This window comes from Pogona vitticeps, chromosome 6, assembly GCF_051106095.1.
Source record: "Pogona vitticeps strain Pit_001003342236 chromosome 6, PviZW2.1, whole genome shotgun sequence".
Classification (NCBI taxonomy): Eukaryota; Metazoa; Chordata; class Lepidosauria; order Squamata; family Agamidae; genus Pogona; species Pogona vitticeps.
Genome location: NC_135788.1, coordinates 102,741,003 through 102,760,436, shown reverse-complemented (window position 1 = coordinate 102,760,436; position 19,434 = coordinate 102,741,003). Strand labels below are relative to the sequence as shown.

Below are 19,434 nucleotides of genomic sequence, written 5' to 3'. Positions count from 1 at the left end.
TAAATTAGTATAGCCTAGTCCTCAGAACCCTACAGGCAAATAGCTACTCCAAAAATGAAATCAAAAGAGCCATCAAACCAAGAAAACAACACCAAACTGAAGAGGAAAAACAGCCACCCACAAATAAAGTATTTCTGCTATACATCAAAGGGGTCACGGACCACATGGGGAAACTTTTGAAAAAACACAGCATGTTTCAGGGCATGTTCAGCTACTGCAGATTTTTCTGGTTGTTTTAGTCTGCAGTGTCTCTCATGTTCTTTGATTCTGGTGTGGATGCTTCGTTTCGTATATTTGGGTGCTTTGAAAAACTTGCCCTGGCTTCGGCACCCCTAGCATCCACAGTCTGGTTCTGATATGTGAAGAAAAATTGGAAGAATTTCTCAACCTTCTCAACAGCATCCACCCAAATATACAATTCGCCATGGAAAAAGAAATAGAGGGCCAACTCCCATTCTTAGATGTCATGGTCCTATGCAAAACTGACCTCCGACTGTGACACAAGGTCTACAGAAAACCCACACACATAGACTGGTACCTACACAAAAACCCCAACCACCACCCACAGCAAAAAAGAGGCATAATCAAAACACTGGTAGACCGTGCAAATCAGAACTGTGAAGCTCAGTTTCTCAGCACTGAACTTAACCATCTGAATTGGGCCCTACAGGCAAATGGCTACTCCAAAAATGAAATCACAAGAGCCATCAAACGAAGAAAACAACACCGAACTGAAGAAAAAAACAGCCACCCACAAATAAAATATTTCTGCCATACATCAAAGGGGTCACGGACCGCATGGGGAAACTATAGGAGCCTCGTGGCGCAGTGGTTAAACCGCTGTACTGAAGCTGAAACTGTGCTCACGACCTGGGGTTCAAATCCCATGTAGCCGGCTCAAGGTTGACTCAGCCTTCTATCCTTCCGAGGTCGGTAAAATGAGTACCCAGCTCACTGGGGGGGGCAATGTGTAGCCTGCATAATTAAATTGTAAACCACCCAGAGAGTGCTTGAAGCACTATGGGGCAGTATATAAGCAGCACACTTTGCTTTGCTTTGCTTTTGAAAAAACACAACCTACAAACAGTATTTACACCCACCACAAAAATCCAACAAATGTTACAGTCAGCAAAGGACAAAAGGGACCCCCTCACCACTTCAGGAGTATACCGGAGACCTTGCAGTTGTGCCCAGGTATACATTGGGACCACAAAACAAAGCATCCACACCAGAATCAAAGAACATGAGAGACACTGCAGAATAAAACAACCAGAAAAATCGGCAGTAGCTGAACATGCCCTAAAACAAACTGGACATGAAATTCTATTTCAAAATACTGAAATACTGGACAACACCAGCAATCATTACGTCAGACTGCACAGGGAAGCCATTGAAATCCACAAGCACCAGCAGAACTTCAACAAAAAAGAGAAAAGTGTGAAGCTCAACAAAACCTGGCTCCCAGCTCTCAAAAATAGAGTGTGCAAAAGGTCAACGAACTCTATCCAGCCACAAGGGCAGGGGATCACTACACACAAAAGACCAGCTAATGACACCCACCAACCACAGTGACAGATAATCTCTTCTCCTTAGCACAACAATACACCCACAACAAGACACACTAATCACCCATCTACAGAAAAAGACAAAAGCCTATCTCACAGCCATAAATACTGCACTCCCAAGCCAACTACACCAGAGCACAGAGTGCTGTCCTCTGAAGATGCCAGCCACAGAGACTGGCGAAATGTTAGGAAGAACAACCTTCAGAACATGGCCAAAGAGCCCGAGAAACCCACAACAACCATTAAATCAAATATTATTTAATACTACAGACAAGTGATGGTTTCACTTTGGTTTTTAGCAAACTTTTCAAAATTCACAAAATCTAAATACAAGAGCAAAATTTGCCTTTTTCTGTTTGTGGCCAGGGCAGACTGAGACCTTTTGCTACCTGAGATGAAAGAAAGGAGGGCCTTCCCCACTCCATGTACAAAAAGGATACTAAACTTTGACATCAGTGAAGAGCCAGTAGCCTTTGCTAAACCTAAGCCCCATGGGGCTGCTAAAGGGGTGCAAAACAGGCCACCTAGCACATGAAACTTTGTCTTAGTATATTTCACTGACTCTTCCTTCCTTCCCATTATGTACTGCCTGATGTCAGGTGAAGCCCTGACTGGCATCAACAGTGTTTTTTCCCACTTCACCTCATAACTTTTGCCCTTCTGCTTAGCCATTTTCCCTCAGATTTGGGCTTTATTTATTCTTCTCACGAACAACCAGAATAGAATTAATGGGGTGGGGGATTTCGACATTGGGGAGAGGACTGTCATTCAAGCTATTATTAAATTAGTCAAGCTAATACTGTATTCAATTAATACATCACTCTCATCTGTGCCAATCTTCTAGCACTGACATCTTGTGGTTAATCTTGGATTTGCATCTCAAAACCACGCAGGACCTGTGCCTCAGGAACTGTAATTGTTCATAATTTTCTTACACAGCAATACAAAAACTACAGCAGGACTCAAAGTTCTGACATTTTTCAGTTCTCTTGTCTAAGCCAAGCATACTAGAACACTATCATTTCTGAAATACAGTATCTTCTCATGCTAAACTGTGAAATCATTTCAGTTCAACCTCTTCCCCCATACAAACATTGGCTGTACTAAAACTATATTTATATAAAGGTGTAGAAAAGGGTTTAATCATCAAGGTGATTTCCATACAGAGTCAGATTCAGTCTCTAACATCTTCAGTTAAGGGTGAAAAATGCTCCTGAAACTCAAATGAACAGTTGCTAGTTGAGTTGGTCATGGCCATAGAAGCAACTTTTGCATTTGGAAAATTATTATTGCAGTTAACACCTACCTGAAGAATTTGTAGATGATTGATCTATTGCTGTTTATTGGATTCAACACATCACAATAAAGTACACATTTTCAGCAAGACCAAGCGGATCATGTGAATTTCAGTTTGTATCCCTGTACTACTATGATGGTGCAAGTGTAGTTATTACTCTTAATTAGTGCATTTATTTAATACTGCGTTAATAGTATAATTGATTTGGATTTTTTAAGCTCTATTGCTTTTTAAATGTACATTCCAAGCCACCGTGAGACACACAGGGGAAAAAGGCTAGATGCAGTATATATAAACAACCAAAATAAAGGAGCAGCAGACACAGTTTTGCTATGAAATGGTTTATTGATTAAAAACAGTAGAAAATTAACACTTGTTATGCACTGAAGAAACTATCAGGTAGCATCAGGCACAGAAGTAAAGGTAAAATTGTTGATACGGCATAAATGTAACACTGACAAAGCAACTAAAGCTTTATAAATTCAAGCAAGCTGTGGGAGCCGCAGTAAAAAAGAAAGTATTTAATTACTTAAAATCTCCACCACCACTACTGGCAGGCACAGATTTTCATTAAACATGCATTTTCTCCTTCCATGTTGGGATCGTGTGGCTTGCATGCAAAGAAACTGATTATACATAAGTTGGGCAGGCCAATGGCCAAAGAATGAAGTATTATTCAAAATATCCCCCATCATCTCCCCTGAGCACCATCATCCTTCTATAGGTGTAACTTACACAGCAAGATTTTTTTTAAACTACATCTGTTACCGATATCTGGGGATGAATTAATATTTACATTAAAACTGAGTTAACATGTGTCTATAATTAATTGATATCTAGATAATAGCTACATATTATCTAAATATCAACTGACACCTAGATAATGAAATGTAGTCAATCAATTCTGTTAAAGATCTAGTGAACGTTTTGTATAGGTTGAATATGATATAATCAAAATGTTTAAAATCAGATTTGAGAATGTGTACCGCACAATGCTTATGTATACTTCGCTCAACAACATTGCATGTCGTGTACTTGGGAGCTGGGGGGGGACTACTTTAAATTGCAGGAGCTTTTTGGTATAAATGTAATCATATCAGGCACTCATAGCTACCTCTCATGCATAGCTACATTTTACATACAGTCATATCTAACCAATATAAAGGAACAAAACTGACAAGCTGGAGAGAGAAAGAGAAGAATTAGTAAGTAAAATAGGCTAATGGGATGAACTGAAGCCCCTCTAGATGTGATCCTCAATACTCTTTTATAATGAACATAGATACAATTTTTAAAATAAGCTAACTATAAGAATAGCTTTATATTCTGGCATAAGCGGAGGGGAAGATGGAACCACTATCCCCAAAAAATATTAAAATAGAGAGTATTTTCCTAAGCTTTCTCTGAAGAAGAACCCACAATACGCTTGATCTCCTCCAGAATTTTTTGCTGAACATCTGCTACATTCTTCTTTGCTGCAATGAGCAGCTTCCCAATTTCTTCATCTGTGTACTTAAGCTTAAAGGTACTAAATGTGTCTCTGTATTCAGCAATTTTATCTGAAAAAGAGGCACATTGATGGGTTAACACAGAACATATGCAATCATTACTGTTACTAGAATGCACAAGTTTCTTATATATAGCCACATGCTTGCTCAGAAATATTTTGGAATGTGGTGGGCGGATTTGTTGAAATTAGGAAAAGAGCCCTCTGGCAGTAGCTATTCAATACAAAACTGGATTTCAAATATGTCTCTGTTATCATATGTTTGGTATGCAGCACATCATGATCAAACAAGGTTTAATGAAGATTCAAGTGGCCACAGGTTATTCAGGTCTGAATAGCAAAAATAAGGCATATTGAAGGAACCGTTTCCCATTCTGGAAACATATAGTCAGAAAGAGGGTATGTGCTCATGAGTGTAAAGTACAGAGAGCCTAATTAAAGTTAAATCTGAAGATGAAAGTCAGATTAGAAGTCTGCAGTGGTCACAGCAAGATGATCCTCTATATTCCTCCAACCTAATCATTCTGGTTCTAATACCCCATCAACTGGAAAATGCCCAAATGAACCCTATTCCTTTCTTACCTTGACAGTTGACTTTGTTAAACAACGGGAAATGCATGACCGTTATGTTGTCTCCTCTGAAGACATAGCAGTTGGATGGGTTGTCTTTGTCCTGCAGTTCACTCTCATTTATAACAGGAAATTTAATTCCACGGACTTTACAGTACTCAGCAGCCTTTTTGACAGTCTTTGTGAAAAAGAAAGAGACCTCAATGTAGTGATTATCAAATTATCACACTTTGAAAAATAATGGCCCTCTCATTGGTTACTTGGTTGGCGGAGAAGAGCATTTGTTTTCTGTATTGCCTTCAGGGACTTTTCAACTACATGAGTAGCTTGCGATGTGATATAAAGTGGTTCTCTTCCAGTCTTGTATATGACTTACAAATCTTGAAGTCATATGTGATTTTTTTTTTATCATAAGAACATAAGAAGAACCCTGCTGGATCAGGGCAAGGGCCTATCCAGCTTCCTGTATTTCACAGTGGCCCCACCAGATGCCTCTGAGAGCACATGAGACAACTAGATACCTGTCTCCTGATACCCCTCCCCTGTATCTGGCATTTTGAGGTACCTTGCTTTTAAGTCTGGTGATTTTACATCTACATCATGTAACCTGTGATGGTCCAATCCCCTTTTAAACACGTCCAACCCCCTTTTAAAGGGATCTAGGGCTGATGCCATCACCACATCCTCTGGCAAGGAGTTCCACAGATTAACAACACGCTGCATAAAGAAATATTTTCTTTTGTCTGTTTTCACTCTCAATTTGAGTGGATGTCCCCTGGTTCTGGTATTGCATGAGAGGGAAAAGAGCTTCCCTCTATCTACTTTATCTATCCGCTGTATAATTTTATACATCCCAGTCATGTCACCCCTCAGGATCCTTTCCTCTAGACTAAAGAGCTGTAGCCTTTCCTCATCAGGGAGGTGCCCTAGCCCAGTCATCATTTAGTCACAGTCTTCTGCACCTTATCCACTATGTCTTTTTTTTTAGGTGTGGCGACCAAAACTGTACACAATACTCCAGGTGTGGCCTTACCAGCATTTTGTACAATGGCATTATAATGTTGGCTGAAGAATACTAATATCTGAAGATATTCCTCACACAGCCTGATGTTTCTTCCTTGAGTAGGTAAATGAGCAAAAGAGTTTATACACAGCTGCTATTGCTCCCACTACCACTTCTAAATTCCTGTTGCAAGATAGGCCACGAAGGTCATAAGATCTAATTTTTTAGACCTACACCTTTAAATTCAATGAATTACCTCAAAAGGGTCCCCAGCACTGTAGTCAAAGGACAGGATCAGCTTCACATTTCTCTCAGGATCAAGAACAAGAGGGTAACCACTGTTTATGGCCAGCCCAGCATCAATCAGAGAAACAACTTCTTTCCTTTTCAAATTAGGGACTTTGACATCCGCTAGCAATATGAAATGAAACAGAACTTTAATGGATGATGAAAATTTTATAGGGTTTTGTGGCAAATTGCCATTTATTAACCGGTTGTAGTTGTGCTCCCAGACACATGCTTAATTGTGCAAACAGCGCATATCACAACCAGCACTTCTTCGGTGAGAACGATATCCTTCCAAGTCTTTCATGATTTTCCATATGCACCCTGAACTCATCAACAGAAGTCTGGACATTTTTTAAAAAATGTGCACATTTGTATGGAGTTATTTTCTCCTCAGTTGAGAGGATAAGCAAGCATCTGGTGAAGGGCTGGAACTCTAAGCCGCCACCATCTTGTTTGTGTTCATGTCTAATGAAGTACAGATAGAAAGCACAGACAAATAACTGAGAATCCCTTCTTTTGATTCTCATCCTGTCCCTGTTTTGCAGTGTCTTCATGGCATAAGAATGGGTAATTCCAGCCCACAGCAGATTACACTATTGAAAAAGTAGTGTAATTCCATTACAGTGGTGCCTCGCATAGCGATCGCTCCGTATAGCGACAAAATCGATTTGTGACGGACTTTTTGCCATCGCAAAAGCAATCGCTTTGTGATGGTCCCTATGGGTGAATTTCGCTTTGCGATGATTGCAGGGCAGCAATCGCAAAGCCCCCATTTTTGGCCAGCTGATCGGCAGTTTCAAAATGGCTGCCGGGTGAACAAAATGGCCACCCGCTGTGTTTCCTCACTTAAGAGACACCAGAAATGGCCACCCCTATGGAGGATCTTCGCTTAAAGGTGAGTTTTTAGCCCATAGGAACACATTAATTGCGTTTTAATGCATTTCTATAGGCTTTTTAATATCGCTTAGCATGGATTAACATCACTAAGCAAGGCACCACTGTATATACTTACGCATGTTGTATACGAAATTACTAGTAGTTCCCCATGTCCATGTCAGAATGCATGAATTAGTCTTGTGGATGTGTCTGATCCAGTCTAAAATATATAAGATTGAGAAAGAAAAATCTGAAAATCATAACCTGAAATTCTACAGAAGCCCTCTCAGATTCAACTGATTTTCTCCTTCTGAAAATCTCAGATTTTATAAGAATTCTGGATAGTTCCGTGGGTTAGGTCTCTAGCTGTGGTGCCAGAGATTGGGAGTATGATTCCTCACTGTGACTCCTCCACAGGGGCTGCAGTTCTAAGATTATTATTAATCTGAAAGGATTTTCAGGAGCTTTAAAATACCTAAAATTAACTCCCATTTGTTCTTTGACAAAGTTTTTCCATTTACTTTGCACCTGTCTACTTTGTGTCATCAACATGCAAATGAAAACACACAAAATCATAGGAAAAAAATCAGACAGTGTCAAGATTCTTTTCTGCATTTTTCTACCACTATGTATATAGACACACACAGTAGCACACAGTAAATTTATTTACCATATGCTACTGATGTTGGGAAAGTGTGAGGGCAAGAGGAGAAGGTGACGACAGAGGATGAGATGGTTAGACAGTGTCACCGAAGCTACCAACATGAATTTGACCGAACTCTGGGAGGCAGTGGAAGAAAGGAGGGCCTGGTGTGCTCTGGTCCATGGGGTCATGAAGAGTCGGACATGACTTAATGACTAAACAACAAGAGCTGTGTGCATAGATATGTATACTGGTCCTAAATGGATCAGTATGCATATACATACTGTCCTAAGTGGGATCTATTCAAATTTGCTTTTCTGTATGTTTACTTTATTTTTACTTATTTATTTACTGAAGAGACTATTACATCAATAATAAAGGTCCTCAGGGCAACTCACAATGATTTTTTAAATATCAAAGGAAAAATAATGCAGTAAAGGGCAACACATAAAAACAATAGATTGACATTCAAAACAGAAAAGAGAAGGGAAGACCCTCAGCATTAAATCAATGCAAACCAGTAAATGATGCAGTAAATTTTGGCATATATGCTGAAGTTGGAATAACATTCCACCAGCCATTTCCAGAAAAGTAGCTGCATTAGTCAGTCTTAGTATTTTGACTGAATTATAAGGTGAAAAGAAAATTGGAGGTGGCAAAATATAAGCTGAAATCCTGTTGCTTAGTATATTAAGTCATAACTGGGGTGGCCCATTGAATCAGAGGGATTTGATGAACCAACTTGTCTGTAAATTCCATTGATTTAATGGGCCGAGTCTAGTTGCAGCTTTATTTTGAAGAACAAAATCCACTTCTTCAGACACAAGAATGGCAAATATACCATATTTTTCGCTCCATAAGACACACCTCATTTTTAGGGGAGGAAAACAGGAAAAAATATTCTGGCAATTTTGGCCTGATGGGCCCATGGGGGTGGAGGTGGGGGGAGCCTCGGAAGGGTCTCAGAGTGCCTTCCAGGACCCTTCAGAGGCTCTCCCCCCCCCCTCCGTGGGGCCAGCAGGAGCAAAATCGCCAGCTTCCAGGACCCTTCCAGGACCCTTTCCAAGCCTCAGAAGGGTCCTGGAAGGTCACAATTTCGGGGTGGGTGGGTGGAGGGAGCCTCTGAAAGGTCCTGGAAGGCACTATCAGACCCTTCTGAGGCTCTCCCACCATCCCCCCGCTGGGCCCTGGGGAGCACTGTTTTACAGTATTCGCTCCATAAGATGCAGACACTTCCCCCCCCCAGCTTTTTTGGGGGGAAGTGTGTCTTATAGAGCGAAAAATACGGTATGTAGTGCATATTTATATATGAGTGATGAGAGACTGTAGACAAAATTACCATGGTCCATTAATCCAGGACGATGATGATCAAACTCTTAATTGCTTGACGTAGATGACCCTAGAAAGGCTGTTCCTGGACAGAGTCTGACCTCTGCCCCTGAAACAATTCTTATGATTTCTGTGACAACCAAATATTCCCAGCAGATACCATATCAACACACTCTCTTCATTGCATTTGCCTGTATAGAATTGTGGGTGCAGAGAAGGGAGTCCAGAGAGGACAGGTGAGCAATGTTAGAGTAAAACTTAGTTATAAGCCTATAATTCCTTGACAAGGTTTGGCTCTGCTGGCAGGACATTCTGCACTGGTGGGGGCTTTTGGCCCGCACTTCTTGGTGAGAGACAAGCTGGTGGGATTGCCTATTGGCATTACCCACACGGTTTGGCTAGGGGTGGGTGGGACAAGTATGCCTTTAAAAGGCTGCCCTGCCCCCAGCCAGCCTTCTTTGTGTATCTGCATTTTCTGTGACAACCAAATGTTCTTGACACATATATGATCAACACATTCCCCTCACTGCATTTGTACTTATGGATTCATGGGTGAGGAAAAGAGGGACCAGAAAAAGAGAGACAGAAAAGCCGAGCAGTGTCAGAGTAAAACTCAGTTACATGCCTTTAATTCCTTGCAAAGGACCCGCTGGCACCAGATTCTCTACTGGCTCTAAGAGAAAGAAGAAATAGCAATGAAAAATGGGCAAAGGATCAAAGAATTCAAGCAACTTCTGAATGAAGGAAAGTTACAACTTTTGAACCTTTTTAGCTTAGGGGAAAGAGGTGAATAAGAGGGAACATGATAGAGCTGTATGAAATTATGCACGCTATGGATAAAATACTGGATTTAACACCTGCCAAATTTGAAAGAAGGGAAATTCAAGGTAGAGGAAGAGTATTTTTCTTCACACTATGTATATTTAATCTGTGGAATTCACTGTCACAAGATATAGTGACATTTTTAACTTAAAATATTGGATATTAGAAGGGGGAGAAAAAACATTTATTTATTTATTTATTTATTTATTTATTTATTTATTTATTTATTTATTTATTTATTTATTTATTAGATTTTTATCCCGCCCATTTAGACAACATCTGCTCTGGGCGGCTTACAGTAAAATATCATAAAAGCAATTAAAACAACAATTTAAATCAATAATATTAGTATTATTCAAGGTGGGAACGTATAAACAGAAAATTAAAATAAAAAGTAAAGTAAGGTATTAACAGGAGGGAAGACCTGCCTAAAGAGCCAGGTTTTTAATCGGCTCTTAAAACACCCAGCATACGGATGGCACGAAGCCCCACACCACCTGATGACCCCACCCAGTGACCTCATGTAGATATTAAAGAGCATTGGGGAGATGATCCTACGGAACCCCACAGCTGAGACCCCACATTTAATTACTTACTTGTAATTCTTTGTAGAGGGTTGAAAGAGAGAGGTATGAGCTTTTCTACTGGTCCTGGGCAGGGGAGAACACAATGAAAAAGACACAGTTCATAGATGCCAGAGGGAAACAAGGCTTGTAATAGCAAGCAAGCATTTGCTTTTTTCATGCTTTGCAATTTGCACAAAAATGTCCATAACTTTGTCCCCCCTCTTTGTGTGTGTGCGTGTGCGTGTGAGTGAAGCATTATTTCAACTTAGTATATTTTGGTGCAGAGTAAGGAATCGCAAAGTGTGTTTTTTTTCTCAGACTGAAATTAGGAAGAAAAACTCTATTTTCTCTCTCTTCTTCAAATTTGTCTATGAGAGATGCTCTCCCCCCAAAGAAAACATAGGGCCCTTGTGGAATTTCTCACAGGCTTCATGATCATTTACCCCATCCACCCCAGAGAAGAAATACAGTGGTGCCTCGCTTAACGAGCGCACCGTTTAACGACGAATCGGCATAGCGATCTATTTTTTTTTAGATCGCTAATGCAATCGCATTGCGATGTTTTCATGGGCAAAACATCGCATTGCGATGATCGGTAAGCGTTTCGCTTACCGATCTTCACATTGCGATGTTTCTAAAACAGCTGATCAGCGGTTCCAACATGGCCGTGGGGTGCCCAAAATGGCCGCCGCAAGTGTTTTTGCGCCGATTCCTCGCTTACCAAGGCGGCGAAAATGGCGGCGCAATGGAGGATCTCCGCATAGCGGTGAGTTTGGGCCCCATAGGAATGCATTAAACGAAGTTTAATGCGTTCCTATGGGTTTTTTAATTCCGTTTAGCGATGCTTCCGGATAGCGACGATTAATCCGGAATGGATTATCATTGCTATCCGGGGCACCACAGTACCAATGCTGTAGAATTATTACACTTTCTCAGCATAATGATGTCTTTCCTGTTCAAAATTGCTAGAAAGGATATTGATCTGCATAGAACTTGGTAGTTTCTTGTGCTGGGCATTTACCTCCAAAATCCTTATTCAGAGCTTCCCACAGTTTCATGCATGCCTTCTCTCTTGTGTCTGAATCTGAAGTTGACCAGTTCTGACGCATCTCACGGAGCAATTGATAGCTTTTGCAGGTTTTGTTGACTTAAAAAAAACATAAAGTGATGGCAGATTAAGGCAAGGTGCAAGCAAGGCAATGACGATAAAGTGGTCAAAGGCAAAATTAAATAGAAAGGAAGAGGACAATAAACACATTTCTCTCTTGGAAGTGAAATTAGTTTTGGTTTTTCTGTTTCAGTAGTCAGCAGAAAAATACTGGAAGAGAAGCAATTCTGCTGGACAGCCTTAACCGCCTTAAATAGATTAATTTTTCACAGACCTTTTATCCGATTTACTGGTAGAAACAAAATTTAGGATCTTAGCAGAGCCTTAATAAATGTTGCCAAAAGGGATACAAATGGAGTGCAGCAAAAATGAGACAGAATGTTATGCCTTACAAATGTTTTCTGTACATTTGCTGATGTAAAACTTTGGCCACTTTCTCATGTTTTTCACATAACAGTTTCTCAAATCAGCCATATTTCTTTGGTTTTGCTGAAGGCAACTTTGCATAAGTGGCCTGGAAAAAAAACAAGGCAGGTGGTAATCACGGATCAATAAGATTTCTTTAATTGGGTGGCATCCCTTGGTTGCTTCATAATTGCTGAGCAAAATGTCAGATTACTGATGAGCAGAATCAGTCCAAGGCATGATTAGGAAAGACGCAGAATTCTCCATCTCATTATTTCCAGTGAGTGAAATATTCCAAAATCAGACATGGGAAAGCTATCACATGGCGACAGCCTTGGTATTCTATAAAGCCTACAAAAAGGATTTATAGAAAGAAAGAAATCTGTTTCCTAAAAGTCACTTACATTTCAATATGTTTTCCAGGAGATCAAAAAATTCTTCTGCTCTTGATGATCCGACATCTGACACACATAGCTGCAACTCCAGAATATGCTGGTATGCCTTGCTGAGTATGTTAAGGTTCTGGAAATCTTGAGAATGAATCACAGTGGAAGGGTTTACATATTCTGGTGTATTTGTATCTTATTCTAAATCTATTGTGGCTACTTTGTTCTAGTTCTTAGACATTGTACCTTATACACACATACACAAGGAAATCTTGGGGTGGATGAAAGACCTCATTTCATTCTTTGCAGTGTAAATTCTACTAACATAGTTTACTGTTAAGACTAGAAGCCCCTGAATATGCCACTGCTGAGCCACGGCTTCAGCAGCGTGGCGTACCTTTGCCCAGCTTCCCCGGAGGACACGAGACCACGAGGCTGTCTCATGAGATCAGCCTCGGAGGAGGGGGAAACGGTATGGGTATATAAGGGATGTTTCCCCCTCATTGTTTCCTCTTTCTTGCTGGCATTCCACCTGCCCACCCTATATTTTAGTCTGAGTTTAGCTGGTTGCCTTCGGGGCTGGATAGGAATTTTTGACCCATCTCCTGATTGGCTCTTGGAGGCGGGGATTTTTTGCCTATCCCACACTGGATTAGGAGCATTGGCCATTTGAAGGGTGGAAATTTGGTCACATTGCAGTTAGTGCACATTAAACAGATATTTGAAGAGGGAAGCTAAATTGTAATAGCAGGTAATTATAGCTCATCTGAACTCACAGCATTGCGGATCGTGCGATTACAGTGCTTGGGGGGGGATGCACTGGGGGGACACCCGGACCATCAGCCAGCATAGAGAGAGTGGCACGAGGTCCAGGGTGGTCAAATTGGGGCTGGATGTTTTCCCATTGTCTTCAAGAATGGGAGAACTAAGGCCAGGGCTTAGCACGTTGGTTGTTTAGAAGGGTCATTTTAGACCCAAGTTGGAAACCTGAATCCGCGCTATGGCAGAACCCCCCTTTGCCAAACAATTGGCAACAGTGATGATATTTGAATCAGCATCATTCTCTGCCTCCCCCACAGCTCCTGCACCTGTGATGGCTTCACACCAAGCAGAAATCCATCCATGCTCCCCACCTGTGCTAGCAAATCTTTACCTGCTGAATTTCTGCCAGACACATGACTGACCAAAGTGTACAAACTGGCTATAAACATCACAACCAGTTACCACATGCTCAACCGTGTCTCTGCAGACTGAACATGGAAGACGTAGTGTCTTGTTTGGAAATTGTAAACACATGGAATGGCTTCCCCTCTCTTCGGAAACTAGTAGTTTTAAGAGGGACTGTCAGGTGCAGTGTAAAGAAAACATATTTCATGGTTAGAATGGACACCTCCCTGCACACTTGTGGTGCTGTCAGTTAATACTGGTGTGTCAGCAGAGAACCGCGAGGGATAATTACCAGGTCTGAGGATAAGTGCCTATAAAACAGCAAAATCCACCCTTCCTCTTTCAAACTACCATGTCTGGGTGGTGGAACCTGCTCTATACCATGAGACTCTCTGCATCTCTGATCATCATCCTCCAGGCTATTCTGCCTCTTATAGCGGAACAAGAAAGAAGGCTGCGCTTCGTTATACTGGTACATGGAAGGGGGTGATGCTGATGGCCCATGTTTAACCCACATACTTGGTGTCTCGTATTTATTCCGGGGTAAGAGGGCAATGTGTTTGTATGCCTTTCTTTCTTAAGCACAACCAAATTAGAAAAGAATCATGATGATCTGTTACATAAGCAAGACATTGAACATGCGTTAGGTTTTAACTATAATTCCTGAAGGGGAAAACATGTAGCCTTGGACATTAGTTGTTGCTCTTCTGAAGTGGTAATATACATGGGTTACCCTAAAATCACTATTTTTACTACTGGGATGGGAAGCGATGCCTACTAGCTAACAAGAGGCAAATTCCCAAATTATTGGGAATAGAAGAGTTACATGGTAGAAAAGCAAGACCTCTCTTGGCCATTTCCTCAACTTTGTCTCATGCAATATGCAGTGCCCACCCAAAGCATATAAAGAAGCATGGATGATAATGGTACATCTTAACAGCTTCCTCACTGATCTTCCCCAAATGGAGAACATTTTATAGACAATTCTGTCATAACACCAATCTTGAGATTCACACCATGCACAAACACCATGCAGTTGTAGCTTATGAAGAAAGGGGAAAAGAGTCTGTAACTCATACAACATCTATGTGCATTCGGTTACTGAAGTCTAGGGAGTTTCTAGAGATATAAAATATCTGTAGGTACTGTTTGTCAGGATAACCAGTGTACATAGCAAAAATGACAGAAAATAGGAGGAGAGAAGGGATATGTTAAAATATCATATTCCTATGATTTACCTGAATCCTTTGAAGAAGAGGGAAAGTATGCATCTCGGTCTTGTTTTAGAAAATCCAATAAAGCCTCTTTAAAGAAAAATGCTTACAATTATTATGCGGTTAATGCAAAACAGATTAGAAGATGTGAAATCTTTTAATGAATGGTAACAATGTCATTCCCAGGATGATACAGTACCAGAAAGAAGTATCATTACTCTGTAATGTGGCAGCAAAGCACTTATTGTTTTAAAATAAAAATAAAGGAAAAACATTGGTCAGCTCATATTTAAGGTAAGGCATATTTTTTTTTCTTTAAGTACCTGCAGTATCACCTAATTATCAGAGGAAATAAATATTTCTACAAATGTGGGGGAAGGATTCTATATATTTTTATTCTATCTGCATTAACACTGATGGTGGAGGGATGTTGAGGCAAAAAAAGTAAGTTAAGGGCCCAGTAAGTGCAGGGTGAAGCAACTGGCACTAAGAGTTTCCCAGTTTCTGGCTCATTCTCTTAATCATGACAGCAACCTGTCTTTCGTAAGATACAAATGTCATTCAGTTTCATCAACAAAAGATAGTGCTCCCTGAAAGATCTCTGGAACCAAGAGCCGCAGGTAAAGTTACAAAGGCCAATGGAGCAATTCTTTGTGATGTGCATTTCATGCGCATATGGGTAAGGTGCCTTGAGAGATAAGCTCTGAGGATTCCTTCTGCTCCACATTTCCTTCTTTGTTGTGAACTGCCCAGAGTATTGGCTTGCCACTAGATGGGTAGTAAACAAACAGACTCATACCAATTATAGCCTTCTTGATTTCTTTTTCACTTGCAAGGGCACTTCCCCATAAGCCTGAAAATAAGGAAGAAATTACATTAATAGTTTTCTGCTTCATTTTGTGACAATAAAATCAAACATTGACATTTTGTTTTTGTGTCCCATCATTCCACAATAGTTCAGATGGTCTTCAACATCAAGGAAGGAAGTATAAAAATAATCATATACACCTTTATTTTGTCATATCTCTCTCTCTCTCTCTCTCTCTCTCTCAGCCTTGGAAATCTATGTTATGCAAAGTTTGGGATGTGATTCCAAGGGGAAAATGCTTGCGTACATTTGGTTAAAATACACAACTAAAAAGGCATACATTTTCAGAAGGAACATGGAGATGCTTAACTAATAGGGGATATATAAAAATGTGCATTCCATTTTGAAAGAATATATACAAAATATGCAAATGTTTGTCTGCAGCAAAAAAAAAAAAAATCTTGTAATCCAGTGTGGAAGCAGGACTTAAATAAAACATCAGTGCAAAGTTGAGAAACATGATGAGAATGAAGTGCATTCACACCCCTAATCTGATTTTTTGTAAGGCTGCTTCCCCAGAACACATAAATTCTACCTATCTTGTTCTGCTGACATTTGGCATTTAAACACGCAAAATTTGTAGGGCATACCTTGAAGATAGCAAATCGTTTTCTCTGTTCTCTTTTCATTCAGTTGTCCTTCTCTAAACACGCTTCCAAGTTCTTGCATGTCTACATATGCTCCTGTGCTATGACTGCCATCTATTCCAGGAACTCCTGTGTTATGGGGTGTAAATTCAAACCAACTGCCTGAAGGGGGAAAAACAGGGCAGGGGAATGATATGGAATGAAAGACTGAAATGCTCAAGAAGTACAAATTTGTGTCCTGGATTAAAATGAGCAAGTGGGCATTCAAAGAGCATAGAATAGCTCTGATGTGGTTGTCCTGCACAGGAAAAAAACTCATAAGGTACCCACCTGCCTCATGACGACTGTATGTGTGCTTGTCTACAGCAGCGTAAATGGGATAAGGATTTTTTCCATTTTCACAAGACTTCCTTTGATCAGACAATTTGCTTTCATCAAGCTGAAAAATCACAGAATGCTTTCATGTGGTTTAATCACATACTCTCTTTTCAGGAATCTAATAGGGCATGAATGGCTGAGCCATAAGCCAAAGCATTTCTCCTTAATCCCAGCAGTTTTACTTCATTTTAATTATTTGTTTATTTACTTACTGACTTATTTTTATACTGTACTTCCCTTAGTGGCCAAAGGCTGAGAGACCTGTCAGAAAAACCCTGCTGGAGTAGATCAAGAACCCAACCTCTTCAGGATGTGAAAACACCTGCCCAGGGGTCAGCAATCTCCTCCAGATGGACCCGTGGGCTTGCGGTGGACGGTACCTCATTGCCAAGATGCAACAGACTCTATACATTCCTTTCTTGGCCACTTCTTGCCCAATCCATCAAGATGGCCCTTCGCTCACAGGCCTCATTGATAAAAAATAAGCTCTTTCTGATGAATTGAGAAAGCAATTAGATAAATACTTGCACCCTGCACAGAAATTCCAGTGTTTTCTGGACAAATGAGGGACTACATTTGCAGTGGTCTTCCTCTTGCTTTCTGCAGTACAATTGTTGGCCCGGCATAACCTGAGGAGGTTGTTGCTGTTCCATTCATTTCCCATAAAAAAACACTCCAAAATCTATGTTTCGTTTCAACTCTTCCAGACCACTAGTGATGTACTATATAGGAAGGGGAGTTGGCAAAGGGAATTACAGTGGTGCCCCGCATAGCGAGTGCCCCGTTTAATGACGAATCCACATAGCGATGTGGATTTTGCAATCACAAAAGCGATCGCATTGCGATGGTTTTAATGGCTAAAAATCACATTGCGATGATCGGTAAACATTTCGATTACTGATTATTGCATTGCAATGTTTAGAAAACAGCTGATCGGTGGTTCCAAAATGGCCCGCAGCGTTTTCACATGGTTTCCTCACATACCGGGCGGCGAAAATGGCGGATGGAGGATTTCCGCATAGCGGTGAGTTTCCCCCTCATAGGAATGCATTAAATGGGGTTTAATGCGTTCCTATGGGGTTTTTCATTCCGTATAGCGACGATTCCAAATAGTGACGATTTTCCTGGAACAGATTATTGTCGCTATGTGGGACACCACTGTATGTAGTTAATTTAACTTCAGGTAGAAGTTAAGATGGAAGAGATGTACATTAATCTGCTCAACCTTTGAGGAAGAAGGGATGTGCTTTTTGTCCGTGATCTGAATTTGCTTGCTTTTTAAACTGTAGCTTTTCTCTTAACTTTTTACTTTAAACTGAAAGAGATTTCGGTGTTCAGAATACACAGTATCACAGAAGTTAAATCAGACAGTAATTCTCGACTCTGCACCTACCTCCTTCAGCATTTTATATACAATAAAATAGGCCCAGAAATCAGTCAGAGAGTAATGGTCGTCCCTTGCCGCCACCAGCAGAGTCTTTTTTGCCTTTATAAAGTCCCATTTGCCTTTGACAAGTTTTTCACGCTGAAGCTTTTCCAATGTCTCCATTTTTTCTGACCAGTCTTCATTTTTGTAGAGGGACGACATACACCTTTATTGAAACAGGAGAAATATGACTGATTTTTAGAAAAGAATAATGGTTTTTAGCTGTGATCCTAAATTTGTATTTTTTTTTTCCAAAGTGCTCTTGACTAGGAAATAAGAACTCCCAAAGCTGGTGAAAAGGCCTCATGCTTCTTTCCTTTTTAATCTCTGGACTATGGAGACCAGATTTTTCAACAAGAAGTTACCCAACCATGGCGGAACAGCTTACTGTATTTTTCTGTATATAAGATGACCCCCACTTTTCTAACCCCAAATTAGAAATTTTGATCCCTTTTTTTCCCTCCACTTCCTAAGCCCGAGGCTTAGCAAAAGGAGGGGGGAAGCAGGGATCAAAGGGCTGCAGGATCCCTTTGATTGTTGCTTTTCCCACCACTTCCTAAGCCCCATGGAGCTTAGCAAAAGGAGGGGGGAAGCAGGGATCAAAGGGCTGCAGGATCCCTTTGATTGTTGCTTTTCCCACCACTTCCTAAGCCCCATGGAGCTTAGCAAAAGGAGGGGGAAAGCAGCGATCAAAGCGCTTTGATTCTTGCTTTCCCCCTCCACTTTCTTTGGAGAAGAAAGTGGAGCGGGAAAGCACTTTCCTTACGAGAAAGTGGAGGGGGAAAGCAGGAATCAAAGTGCTTTGATCCCACCCCCTTGCTTCCATGTATAAGACGGACCTCAATTTTTAGTCTAAATATTGTAGAGACAAGTATTGTCTTATACACGGAACAAGATAGTAAATTCTTTCTCACACACACACACACACTCACTCTCCCTTTCACACTCACACATATGGTATGACTAACAATGTTAGCTAAGAAAGACCAAGACCTCTGTAGGTCTTGCCAATATGGTGGGCATTTGGTGCCATTGCTTGTGGAAAAGGAGTGAAGAACCTAGAGCAAAACAGGACTCAATATATATCAATGAAGCAGAAATCCTTTTCAAAACACATCCCAGAATGTGGTGTTGGTGGCAAAACTGCAGTTTCTCTCCAGTGGAGGGCGCTGTAGGGTAAAATAGGTTCCTAAAATAAAAAGACAAGTTCTCTCAAAAGAAGACATCTGGTAACACTCACCTTGATTTTTTTTTTTTTTTTTAGGGAAAGAGACATTGGAGGGACATTGTAAATGGTCATTTGTGATTGTGAAACTACAGTTCAATAAGATGACAATGAGAAAAGCTAACTGAACTCACCTGGAGAACATTTGGCCGATGAGGTTACCTACCCCACCACCTCTACAGCCTTAGGCAAGCTCCATGGCCT

The 19,434-nt window shown here is 40.7% G+C and overlaps 1 protein-coding gene and 1 long non-coding RNA gene across 2 annotated transcripts; both read right to left on the bottom strand.

Moving 5' to 3' along the window:
- Nucleotides 1-1,385: 1,385 nt before the first annotated feature.
- Nucleotides 1,386-18,426, bottom strand: LOC110089922 (cytosolic phospholipase A2 gamma). The gene is made up of 10 exons (XM_078378734.1): nt 17,973-18,426; nt 16,532-16,640; nt 16,205-16,363; nt 15,546-15,599; nt 14,771-14,836; nt 13,914-14,108; nt 7,243-7,356; nt 6,199-6,353; nt 4,952-5,117; nt 1,386-4,421 (listed from the first exon to the last, which is right to left on the bottom strand). Exons 1-10 carry the CDS (start codon nt 18,165-18,167, stop codon nt 4,255-4,257), a joined length of 1,380 nt encoding a protein of 459 aa, XP_078234860.1. The 5' UTR covers nt 18,168-18,426; the 3' UTR covers nt 1,386-4,254.
- On the bottom strand, nt 9,704-12,505 carry LOC140708474 (uncharacterized). The gene is made up of 4 exons (XR_012088683.2): nt 12,384-12,505; nt 11,488-11,613; nt 10,497-10,550; nt 9,704-9,751 (listed from the first exon to the last, which is right to left on the bottom strand). It is a non-coding gene; the product is annotated as an uncharacterized LOC140708474 (long non-coding RNA).
- Nucleotides 18,427-19,434: the final 1,008 nt, after the last annotated feature.

Bases quoted from the DNA above. Each gene is read 5' to 3' on its own strand.
- LOC110089922 (XM_078378734.1), bottom strand. From the start codon at position 18,167: ATGTCGTCCCTCTACAAAAATGAAGACTGGTCAGAAAAAATGGAGACA. The intron at 16,641-17,972 runs GTAGGTGCAGAG...GTGATTTTTCAG, and splicing joins TATATAAAATGCTGAAGGAG to CTTGATGAAAGCAAATTGTC. The intron at 7,357-13,913 runs GTATAGAGCAGG...TATGATTTTCAG, and splicing joins GAGATGCAGAGAGTCTCATG to ATTTTTCTTTCTCAATCTTA.